This window comes from Drosophila simulans, chromosome 2L, assembly GCF_016746395.2.
Source record: "Drosophila simulans strain w501 chromosome 2L, Prin_Dsim_3.1, whole genome shotgun sequence".
NCBI classification, from domain to species: domain Eukaryota; kingdom Metazoa; phylum Arthropoda; class Insecta; order Diptera; family Drosophilidae; genus Drosophila; species Drosophila simulans.
Window position 1 is genome coordinate 12,843,421 of NC_052520.2, and position 12,551 is coordinate 12,855,971.

A 12,551-nucleotide genomic window follows, 5' to 3' on the forward strand; every position below is an offset into this window, starting at 1 on the left:
GCCACTTTATAAACAAGTAAATAAAAACCCGATCATTTTGTAACATTCATAATACATTTTATTTCCATAGCTCCATTTGCAACACACACAAGTTACTGAAATAGCTATCCTTTGGTAGTAGAGGTACATGCTTTTGGGGCTACGTTGTTATTGCGTTCTTTAAAGGTCTATAATATGTAGGAATATAATATTTTGTAATTTCGTAAAGATTCAAACGCCCTTTAGACTTGCCGTTTAGTTGGTTTAGTTTCACACAATAGGGTAACGAACACAATCGATAACTATATGAAAATTTACTAACAATACATAGCTGTGAATTATATTTATATATCAACATAGATAATTATACATATGTGTCGTATATGTATGGTATTTATGTATATGGCTGGTTTAACTGCGTTCCATTTGCGCTACCGACTAATTATTGTTCGTCTTTCCTTTCGTTTTGCGTATCTTCTTCTGGTGATTCGACTCTGACCTGACTAGACCTGAAGCGGGCCAAACTGTTTGTTAAACTTATAAGTAAACTTGGATTCAAATATCTTATTATGCATTATGTAAATATGACTAGATTGAATGGGGAATTCGAATAATAACCTAGCTTTGGTTTCTTATTTCGTTTGGTTTGCTTCTTTATCCATTCCTCTCGCTAGGAAAGCCCGCAGTTGGTTTCTGGCCGTTTCCGCTTAGTCCTCCAGATTTCTGAAGGCCTGCTGCAGATCCTCGTACAGCTGGTCGTAGTCCGCCTTGATCTTTTGCTCGCCATCTTTCACCGGGTCCTTGAAATGTGCATTATTAATATTAACAATCATAGGAATATATAAATCCTCTCACCTTGAACTTCATCGACGACAGCTGGTACATAATTCCGCCCATCGATTCCCTGATAGTGTTCCATGTGATCTTGTTGTCCGACTGGGCTGTGGACTCAACGGCATGCCGGGCGGTCTCATAGAAGGCCATGATGTTTCTCAGCATGCCCACCGTCTTGTAAAAGGGACAAACGCGATCGTATGGTGAGTAGGAGTTCTGTTGCAGAAAGTCGTCCTTCAGCAGCTTGGCCACTTCCAGGGTCACCTTGTCGGTCTCGGCCAGCGATGCCTTGCCCACCAGCTGCACGATCTCGGACAAATCCTCCTCCTCCTGCAGGATCTCCTTGACCTTGGTGCGCAGTGGCACGAACTCGGGGTAGTTCTTGTCGTAGTATTCATCCAGAGCACGCATGTACTTCGAGTAGGAGATGAGCCAGTTGATCGAGGGGAAGTGCTTGCGCTGGGCCAGCTTCTTGTCGAGACCCCAGAACACCTGCACGATACCCAGAGTGGCGGAGGTCACGGGATCGGAGAAGTCACCACCGGGAGGAGACACAGCTCCGACAATGGACACGGATCCCTCGCGCTCCGGGTTACCCAAGCACTTGACGCGCCCAGCACGTTCGTAGAATGTGGCCAGACGAGCACCCAGATAAGCAGGGTAGCCGGAATCGGCAGGCATCTCAGCCAGACGACCCGAAATCTCACGAAGTGCCTCAGCCCAACGGGAGGTTGAATCAGCCATCATGGCTACGTTGTAGCCCATATCACGGAAGTATTCAGACAGAGTGATACCAGTGTAGATGGAGGCCTCACGAGCAGCCACAGGCATGTTGGAGGTGTTGGCCACCAGAGCAGTTCGCTTCATAATGGACTCGGTGACGCCATCGATCTCGCAGGTCAGTTCGGGGAAGTCACGCAGTACCTCAGACATCTCGTTACCACGTTCGCCACAACCGACGTAGATGATCACATCGGAGTTGGAGTACTTGGACAGGGCCTGCAGATGGTTGAAGTACAGATGGGAAGGAATTGCCATTTAATAAGATGTACGATGTGGATTAAACGAATAATTTGCAACTTGCCTGCGAAATGACGGTCTTGCCGCAGCCAAAGGCACCGGGGATGGCAGTGGTGCCGCCCTGGACGCAGGGGAAGAGCGAGTCAAGGACGCGTTGGCCCGTGAAGAGCGGATGGTTGGCTGGCAGCTTCTCTGTGACGGGACGTGGCTGACGCACCGGCCACACCTGCAACATGGTGTGCTTGGTGATCTCGCCATCGAACTCCGTCTCCAGGACAATGTCTTCCAGGTTATAGTTGCCCGCGGGGGCAATGTATCGAACGGTTCCCTTGGCCCTGGGTGCCACAATCATGCGCTGCTTCACCAGCGTGTTCTCGTGTACCACTCCATAAAGATCTCCTCCGGTGATGTGGGATCCCACACGCACATTTAGCGGATTAAATTCCCACATCTCGGAGCGCGACAAAGCAGTTGTGTTGACACCTTTGGGTATATAGATGGAGTTGGTCATCACACCAATGTCCCTCAAAGGTCGTTGGATGCCGTCGAAGATGCTGCCCATGATGCCGGGTCCAAGTTCCACGGAGAGTGGCTTGCCGGTACGCAGCACCGGATCGCCCACGGTGACGCCCGAAGTCTCTTCGTACACCTGAATGGTGGCCATGTCGCCCTCCAGACGGATGATCTCGCCCACCAGCTCGTAGTAGCCCACGCGGACCAGCTCGTACATAGCGGATCCAGACATGGCCTCCGCCGTGACCACTGAAGTGGGTTTAAAGTTGTTGGAGAAGACAAAAATGATTAGCATAATGAGGAAGATTATCCGGAACAGGAGGAAGAAGAAAGCATACAGAAATATTAAAAGGGGAAGCAGGATAATAAGGAAGGATAAGAAGGAAAATGTGGAGGAGTACAGTTAAGAACAGCAGAAAGAAAATAGGAAATTTAAGGATTAGAGATCTTGGGGGTCAGCGCATGAAGGACGCTGGTGACGTCGCTTACCTGGTCCGGATACCGCGTAGACACGGCCATACTCCGACTCGCGCTCCTCGTCTTTGAATTTCCTCAAGTTGGACATGGTCGCGGTTGCTGCTCTTCTTCTTCTTCTGTCGGTAACGGTCAAATCGTTCGTTGGCTGTGGGAAAAAGTAACCGTTTTTCTTATAAACAAAAACACGCATTTTCCATGCCCCCGAAAGAGAGAGCGTTTTCCGCGAGGAAAATCATAGGTGGCGCTCATGTGCAGCAGCAGCCCCCAGTGAAAAGCTTCACACCCCCGCAGCACAGCATCGATTTTCCAATACAATTTTCACACATGCCTCCAACGGCAAGCTGAATTTTCCACCTTTTACACATCACAACAGCAATTTACACACTTTCTTTTCATTGCACACCTTGGGGTCAGTGTTCTAATTGTTTTGTGGCGTAAAAACTGTTTTTTCAGATGCTCTAAAATTAAATAAGCTCACATTTGTTTCACCAGCTCTTATGAAAATTCTCCTGCTTTTTTGATTTCACTCTAGTATTGATCTATCGGTTATCGGCGAGGGCTCCAGGTTGTCGTTAGAGATGGGCTCACATCGTACTCACACAAGCGCGCACGTCATGACAAATTAATAGTCGGATTCCACTAGCCCATTCTGCCGTTAAATATTGAATAACCTGTTGGTAATTAATATATATTTTACATATGTTTGCATATCTCTGCTAATTCCCAAAGTCTTCAATGCAACTTATTCACTCCAATATTATAAATGTTTTAATTTGTTTTAACTTGTTTTAAGCCAATTTCTTTTTAATTGCTTATTTTGCAAATTTGCAGTAATTGCAAATTTAGTAATTACAGTATCTTCAGTATCTCATTTTTAAATGTTCTCTAAAATTTAAAAAGTTTATAAGTCGGCGCAAATTCATAGAAGTATCTGCAAGAAAATATCGATTGTAAATTCATCGAATTCTGTTTTACATCACTAATCGGCAGCGGCTGCAATAAATTTCCGTAAAAACCGAAGTAATCCGGAATTAAAGGAAGCAAACGACCTGCATCCGTGTGAGATCGTTCGGCACCGGTGCCGGCACATAAGATCCTATCGAGTGACCAGTGGAACAGTGCGTGCAGCGCCCCAGGGCAACCGAAAAGATAACCTCCAAAGTCCGGAGACAGCAGGCAGATGCACCTGCTCCACCCTTTCCCATCCCAAATGCAAGTGAAAATCGCGTTTAAATAGTGAATAAACCCTGCCCAGCCATGTCGACGACGTCGGTGGTGCAGCAGTTCGTCAACGGGCTTAAGTCCCGCAACCGGAATGTCCAGAACAAGGCCACCCAGGATCTGCTCTTCTATGTAAAGACCGAGCTGCGCGAGATGTCCCAGGAGGAGCTGGCGCAATTCTTCGACGAGTTCGACCACCACATTTTCACGATGGTGAATGCGACGGACATCAATGAGAAGAAAGGCGGTGCCTTGGCCATGAGTGAGTTCCTGGCTCGCCGGCAGTGCTTGAGAGGATTTAACGTCTTCCCTTTCAGAGTGCCTGATTAACTGCGAGGGCAGTCTAACTGCCAGAAAAGGCATTTCGCCCTATCTCAACCGCCTACGCGATCTTCTGCTGATCAACGATGTGTCCGTCATGGAGATTGCCGCCCGCTCCCTGGTCAAGTTGGCCAACATGCCCACCTCCAAGGGCGCCGATTCCTTTGACTTTGATATTAAGAAGGCTTTTGAGGTGCTCAGAGGCGAGAGACAAGAGGTGAATCATAAGGGAAACCTAAAAATTAAGCTTTTAAGTCTGATTTCGAGATGAAGATGGAAGAATTTTATAATAATGAAAGTAATAGTTGTAAACATGTCTAGAGTTATAGAAATGCATTTAATTCATTGAAAGCGAAATGTTTAAGCTTTATTAAATGTGCTTATTTTTCAGTACCGCCGCCATTCAGCCGTCTTTATCCTCCGTGAGCTGGCGATCGCCCTGCCGACATACTTCTACCAGCACATCTTGACCTTCTTCGAGGTTATCTTTAACGCCATCTTCGATCCCAAACCTGCTATACGAGAGTCAGCTGGCGAGGCTTTGAGGGCGGCTTTGATTGTCACCGCTCAGCGAGAGAGCACCAAACAGTCCAGTGAACCACAGTGGTATAGAATCTGCTATGACGAGGCGAATGGGAGCTTCAATGCGGACTTGGCCTCTAGCAAGGATCAGAAGGGCGTGACCCGAGATGATCGCATTCACGGTGGCCTCGTCGTCTTCAACGAGCTCTTTCGCTGTGCCAATGCCACCTGGGAGCGGCGCTACACGTCGCTGAAGACGCTGTTCCCCAAGACCCAACACAACAAGTTCCTGGAGGCCAGCAGTTCGTCGAGTATGGGTTCCCAGCTGAATACTCTAGTGCCGCGGCTAAAGGTGCCCTTCATTGACAAGCTCGGCAGCTCCCAAACGCATTTGGGCGAGGGAGAGCATCACAAAGGAGTTGCCAAGTTCGCGAGCGTGAGTCTAACGATCAAATACCTCCACACACGAATGTATTTGTCATTTTCATTTATTTACCTTTTGGTTTACGTAGTATGTACACTTTACATGTATCTAAAAGCCAAGCGATGCCTGACGGGAAGAAATCAGCTGACCTAATTATAGTTTAAAAATTGTGTAAATGTCGAGGTATTCATATTTAGCAGTAGAGTGTGATACTTTACCAGTAGTAATTGTGAGGCGGCAATCAGGCAACCGTGTTTTTATTAAAAATAGTTTATTTTTCATTTCTTAATTATAAAAAATATATTTTAATGTTTCTTAATTTTAAATACAAACTCTTCACTTATGTTTAAGCACCTTAAAACATACAAGTAACTAATAATATTGACATCCATCAGCACAACGTACTGGAGTCCGCCTATGCTCAGGAGATCCTTCAGGAGCACTACACCAACATTTGCGACAATGTTTTGGAGCAGCGAACTTCGAAGTCTCCGTATGTACAGCAGGCACTCCTTCAAATTCTGCCCCGCTTGGCTGCTTTTAACCGCGCGGTGTTTGTGGAAAAATACCTTCAGACATGTGTGTCGCACTTAATGCAGATCCTGCGGGGCAAGGAGAAGGATCGCACGGTGGCCTACATTACCATTGGGTACATAGCTGTGGCGGTGCAGAGTGCGATCGAAGTTCATCTATCCAGTATAATGACCAGCGTGAAGGTCGCTTTGCCGGCAAAGGATTTGACCAGCAAACGAAAGGTACCAGTGGATCCTGCGGTCTTTGCCTGCATAACGCTCCTTGCGCATGCCGTTAAGTCGGAGATCGCCGACGATGTTAAGGATATCCTTGAGCAGATGTTCTACACGGGTCTCTCGCCAGCTCTGACTGTTTGCCTAAGAGAACTCTCCGAGAATGTGCCGCAGCTAAAGTCGGCCATTACAGAAGGATTGATCGGAATCCTATCCCAGGTGCTGATGAACAAGGCGGCTGTTTTACCATACACTGCTTTGCCAACGATCGCCATCGATGGCTCGCTAATGCAGAATGGTGACGGAGCCACCACAGTGCTGGCACTTAAAACGCTGGGTACCTTCAACTTTGAGGAGCAAAACATGCTGGACTTTGTGCAACGGTAAGCCTTAATTTACTATATTTTAGTTATATTACAAGTTTTAATATCTTTTTTAGATGCGCTGACTTCTTCATCGTTCATGAGCAGCAGGAGATTCGTTTGGAGGCAGTGCAAACATGCACACGACTCCTTAAATTGGCAGTGCAATCCTCTGAAAGTATGGAGAACTCCAAGACCCTCAGCGACACCGTTTCCCATGTGATTGAGCGCTTGCTTATGGTGGCCATTACTGATATGGACTGTAATGTGCGAATACGTATTCTACGTTCGCTGGACGAGACCTTTGATGGGAAACTTGCTCAGCCAGAGTCTCTAAATTCGCTATTTATTACGCTGCACGACGAAATCTTTGAGATCCGGGAGCTGGCAATGGTGACCATTGGTAGATTGTCGTCCATAAACCCGGCTTATGTGATGCCCAAGCTAAGAACCACCATGATCGAGTTGATCACGGATCTGAAGTACTCGGGTATGAGTCGGAACAAGGAGCAGAGCGCAAAGATGCTTGACCATCTGGTGATAAGCACGCCCAGGCTAATATCCTCGTACATGAATCCGATCCTCAAAGCCTTAGTGCCCAAGTTACATGAGCCGGAATCGAATCCAGGAGTTATTTTGAATGTGCTTCGCACTATTGGTGATCTAGCAGAGGTAAATGGAGGCTCCGATGAAATGGAATTGTGGGCAGATGACCTTCTGTCCATTTTGCTCGAAATGCTGGGCGACGCTGGCAGTCCGGATAAGCGAGGAGTGGCTCTGTGGACCTTGGGACAGTTAATCAGTGCAACGGGCAGAGTGGTTAGCCCATATCACAAGTACCCCGTGCTCATAGACATTTTGATTAATTTCCTTAAAACGGAACAACGTCGATCCATACGAAGGGAAACGATACGAGTGCTGGGCTTGTTGGGAGCCATGGATCCTTACAAGCACAAGATGAACAAGGGCTTGATTGATAGCCAAAAGGATAATGTTTTAATAGCATACTCCGATGGCAAAGTCGATGAAAGTCAGGACATCTCCACCGCTGAGTTGCTGGTCAACATGGGCAACGCATTGGATGAGTATTATCCCGCTGTGGCCATAGCTGCCTTGATGAGGATTCTACGGGATCCCACGTTAAGTACACGTCACACCAGCGTGGTGCAGGCGGTTACTTTTATCTTCCAGAGCCTGGGCATCAAATGTGTGCCGTACTTGGCCCAAGTGCTTCCAAATTTGCTGGACAATGTACGCACTGCGGATAATAATCTGAGGGAGTTTCTCTTCCAGCAGCTCGCCATTCTGGTGGCTTTTGTGAAGCTGCACATCATCAGCTACATGGGAGATATTTTCAAGTTGATCAAAGAGTTTTGGACCATAAATACGCCTCTGCAAAACACTCTAATCAATTTGATAGAACAGATCGCCGTGGCCTTGGGATGCGAGTTTAGGGATTATTTGGCGGAGCTGATCCCACAAATTCTGCGAGTATTGCAGCACGATAACTCCAAGGATAGAATGGTCACGAGAAGGCTGCTCCAAGCTCTCCAAAAGTTTGGCAGCACTTTGGGTTACTACCTTCCGCTGATTTTGCCTCCGATCGTGAAACTCTTCGATTCTCCGTATGTACCACGGCAGGTGTCACTGGTAGCCCTGGAAACGATCAACAATCTAGCCTGTCAGCTGGACTTCACCGACTTTTCCTCGCGCATCATACATCCGTTGGTTCGAGTGCTGGACGCTGAGCCAGAGCTTCGGGACCAAGCTATGACAACCCTTCGCTCACTGGTAAAGCAACTGGGCAATAAGTACCTCGTGTTCGTGCCTATGGTCCAGCGCACTCTCAACAAGCATCGCATTGCGGATCCCGAGTACGAGGACCTACTGAGTCGGATTAAGTCCAACAGCACACGGGCGGATTCCTATGGTGCCGGGGAGTCAGCTCTGCGGCCGGCCAGGTCCAAAAACAACGAGCCATTTGTGACGGACCGAAATAGCAATAATAAAAATCTGCAGGTTCGTTGATAATAGTTTATTGTTTTGTTCGAGTTATAAAATTTTTAATTTTCTTGTAGGTCACCACAAACGAACTACGAACGGCGTGGCAGGTGACGCGGCGGGTGTCCAAGGACGACTGGGTTGAGTGGCTAAAGCGGTTGTCCATTGGGCTGCTAAAGGAATCGCCTTCGCACGCACTGAGAGCCTGTCGTTCGTTGGCCCAAGAGTACGATACGCTGTTGCGAGATCTTTTTAACGCCGCATTTATCTCCTGTTGGACGGAACTTTCGCCGGATTTGAAAAACGAGCTAACACAGTCGCTGATTCAAGCCCTGCAAGTTACCGACATGCCGGAAATCACCCAGACAATCCTCAACTTGGCGGAGTTTATGGAGCACTGCGACCGGGATCCAATACCAATAGAAACTAAGCTATTGGGTACTCGAGCGATGGCTTGCAGAGCTTATGCGAAGGCATTGCGCTACAAGGAGGAGGAGTTCCTTCTGCGAGAAGATTCCCAAGTTTTTGAGTCCTTGATTTTAATCAACAACAAGCTGCAGCAAAGGGAAGCAGCGGAAGGTCTGCTCACAAGGTATCGGAATGCAGCCAACGAACTAAATGTTCAAGGAAGATGGTATGAAAAACTTCACAATTGGGATGAGGCGCTGGAACACTATGAAAGGAATCTAAAGACGAATTCATCAGACTTGGAGGCGCGACTCGGTCACATGCGCTGCTTGGAGGCCCTCGGAGATTGGTCGGAGCTGAGCAACGTGACCAAGCACGAGTGGGAAACCTTCGGTGCGGAGGCCAAATCAAGAGCAGGACCCTTGGCTGCGGTGGCCGCCTGGGGTCTCCAGGATTGGGAGGCGATGCGGGAGTACGTAAGGTGTATACCAGAGGATACCCAAGATGGAAGCTACTATCGTGCTGTCCTCGCCGTGCATCATGACGACTTTGAGACCGCACAGCGCCTCATTGACGAAACGAGGGACCTCCTGGACACGGAGCTCACATCAATGGCGGGCGAGTCTTATGAAAGAGCTTACGGAGCCATGGTTTGTGTACAAATGCTGGCGGAGCTGGAGGAGGTCATCCAATACAAGCTGATCCCCGAGAGGCGAGAGCCCTTAAAGACCATGTGGTGGAAGCGTCTTCAAGGAGGCCAGCGACTAGTAGAAGACTGGCGAAGGATCATCCAGGTGCACTCGCTGGTGGTAAAACCGCACGACGACATACACACCTGGCTGAAGTACGCTAGTCTGTGCAGGAAGAGCGGCTCCCTGCACTTGTCCCATAAAACTCTGGTGATGCTGCTAGGCACCGATCCCAAGCTTAATCCGAACCAGCCACTACCTTGTAATCAACCGCAGGTGACCTATGCGTACACCAAGTACATGGCTGCCAATAATCAGCTGCAGGAAGCCTACGAGCAGTTGACGCACTTCGTCAGCACCTATAGTCAGGAGCTAAGCTGTTTACCTCCGGAAGCACTAAAGCAACAAGATCAGCGACTCATGGCCCGCTGCTATCTGCGCATGGCCACCTGGCAGAACAAGCTGCAGGACAGCATCAGACCGGATGCCATTCAAGGCGCTCTCGAGTGCTTCGAAAAAGCCACCAGCTATGATCCCAACTGGTACAAGGCCTGGCATCTGTGGGCATACATGAACTTCAAGGTGGTGCAGGCCCAAAAATCGGCGCTGGACAAACAACAGCCTCCGGGAGCCAGCATGGGCCTCGACAGTGATCTAATGATCATACAGCGATACGCCGTACCGGCAGTTCAGGGATTCTTCCGTTCAATCAGCCTTATAAAAGGCAATTCGCTGCAGGATACGCTACGGTTGTTAACTCTTTGGTTTGACTATGGCAACCATGCGGAGGTGTACGAGGCGCTGCTCTCTGGAATGAAGCTGATCGAGATCAACACCTGGCTTCAGGTTATCCCGCAGCTTATTGCCCGCATCGATACCCACCGTCAGTTGGTGGGTCAACTGATCCACCAGCTCCTTATGGACATAGGAAAGAATCACCCGCAGGCTCTGGTCTATCCTCTGACAGTCGCCTCCAAGTCAGCATCATTGGCGCGCAGGAACGCCGCCTTTAAGATCCTCGACTCGATGACGAAACACTCGCCCACCTTGGTGGAGCAGGCGGTCATGTGCAGTGAGGAGCTCATCCGAGTGGCGATTCTGTGGCACGAACAGTGGCACGAAGGTTTGGAGGAAGCTTCGCGACTTTACTTTGGTGATCGCAACGTAAAGGGCATGTTCGAGATTTTGGAGCCACTGCATGCTATGCTGGAGAGGGGACCGCAAACGCTCAAGGAGACATCCTTCTCGCAGGCCTATGGACGCGAGCTGACGGAGGCGTACGAGTGGTCGCAGCGGTACAAGACATCGGCGGTGGTGATGGATCTGGATCGAGCGTGGGACATCTACTATCACGTCTTCCAAAAGATCTCGCGCCAGCTGCCACAGCTTACCTCTCTGGAGCTGCCGTATGTCTCGCCCAAACTGACGACGTGCAAAGATCTCGAACTGGCCGTGCCCGGGTCCTACAATCCTGGCCAGGAGCTCATCCGGATTAGTATCATTAAAACCAACCTACAGGTAATGATAACATTTTCTTTGGATTTCTTAATGGCTTCTGGGTATTAATGCAAGTTTCTATACATATATTTTAGGTGATTACTTCCAAGCAGCGCCCACGAAAACTGTGCATACGCGGCTCCAATGGCAAGGACTATATGTACCTTCTAAAGGGACACGAGGATCTTCGTCAGGACGAACGCGTGATGCAGCTATTCTCCCTGGTGAACACATTGCTGTTGGATGACCCCGACACTTTCCGTCGTAACTTGGCCATCCAGCGGTATGCGGTTATCCCGCTCAGTACCAACTCGGGTCTGATTGGTTGGGTGCCACATTGTGACACCCTGCATACGCTAATCCGCGACTACCGCGACAAGAAAAAGGTGCCACTTAATCAGGAGCATCGCACTATGCTTAATTTTGCGCCAGACTATGATCACCTCACGCTGATGCAGAAGGTGGAAGTATTCGAGCATGCGTTGGGTCAGACGCAAGGCGACGACTTGGCCAAGCTGTTGTGGCTCAAGTCTCCGTCCTCCGAATTGTGGTTTGAGCGGAGAAACAACTACACCCGCTCACTGGCAGTCATGTCAATGGTTGGTTATATCCTGGGTCTGGGCGATCGTCATCCATCGAACCTTATGCTGGATCGAATGAGCGGCAAGATACTGCACATAGACTTTGGCGACTGCTTCGAGGTGGCCATGACGCGCGAAAAGTTTCCCGAAAAGATACCCTTCCGTCTCACCCGGATGCTAATCAAGGCGATGGAGGTCACGGGCATCGAGGGCACCTACAGACGCACTTGCGAAAGCGTGATGCTGGTGCTTCGCCGCAACAAGGATTCCCTGATGGCTGTGCTGGAGGCCTTTGTCTACGATCCGCTGCTCAACTGGAGACTGTTGGATGTTGACAAGAAGGGCAACGATGCGGTGGCTGGGGCGGGTGCTCCCGGTGGACGTGGCGGTTCCGGAATGCAGGACAGTCTCAGTAACTCCGTGGAGGACTCCCTGCCCATGGCCAAGTCGAAGCCATACGATCCGACGCTGCAGCAAGGCGGCCTACACAACAACGTGGCCGACGAGACGAACAGCAAAGCCAGCCAGGTAATCAAGCGGGTCAAGTGCAAGCTAACAGGCACCGACTTCCAGACGGAAAAGAGCGTAAACGAGCAGTCGCAGGTGGAGCTGCTCATCCAGCAGGCGACCAATAACGAGAACCTTTGCCAGTGCTACATTGGCTGGTGTCCGTTTTGGTAGGTCAACCGATCCGGCAGAGATCCCGTGCGACAACCGGCAATTGACTGAGCGAGATTACGAACTTACGATTACTACTACTAACTGAATTGGGTGCAAGCATCTCTGGAGAGGATTCCGAGGTGACTGCAAACTGTGCATTAGGTATAAAATATTTTTATAATTTATGTTAGAGGTACGCTTAATTATCTATTATTTGTAAATCAGATTGGAAACTAGATTCCAACTTTGTATAAACCATTAAAAACCGTGAAACAGAAAATCATTTAGACCATTTG

General features: G+C 49.0%; 2 protein-coding genes across 2 annotated transcripts; one reads left to right on the plus strand and one right to left on the minus strand.

Moving 5' to 3' along the window:
• Positions 1-35: 35 nt before the first annotated feature.
• LOC6732141 (V-type proton ATPase catalytic subunit A) lies at positions 36-3,428 on the minus strand. Its single transcript, XM_016178341.3, has 5 exons — positions 3,302-3,428; positions 2,836-2,968; positions 1,898-2,595; positions 835-1,812; positions 36-779 (listed from the first exon to the last, which is right to left on the minus strand). The coding sequence occupies exons 2-5, from the start codon at positions 2,909-2,911 to the stop codon at positions 687-689; spliced, it is 1,845 nt and encodes a 614-aa protein (XP_016024821.1). The 5' UTR covers positions 2,912-2,968; positions 3,302-3,428; the 3' UTR covers positions 36-686.
• A 332-nt stretch (positions 3,429-3,760) lies between these two features.
• LOC6732142 (serine/threonine-protein kinase Tor) lies at positions 3,761-12,538 on the plus strand. The gene is made up of 7 exons (XM_016180072.3): positions 3,761-4,306; positions 4,362-4,582; positions 4,757-5,323; positions 5,707-6,440; positions 6,497-8,438; positions 8,498-11,035; positions 11,110-12,538. The coding sequence occupies exons 1-7, from the start codon at positions 4,081-4,083 to the stop codon at positions 12,274-12,276; spliced, it is 7,395 nt and encodes a 2,464-aa protein (XP_016024823.1). The 5' UTR covers positions 3,761-4,080; the 3' UTR covers positions 12,277-12,538.
• Positions 12,539-12,551: the final 13 nt, after the last annotated feature.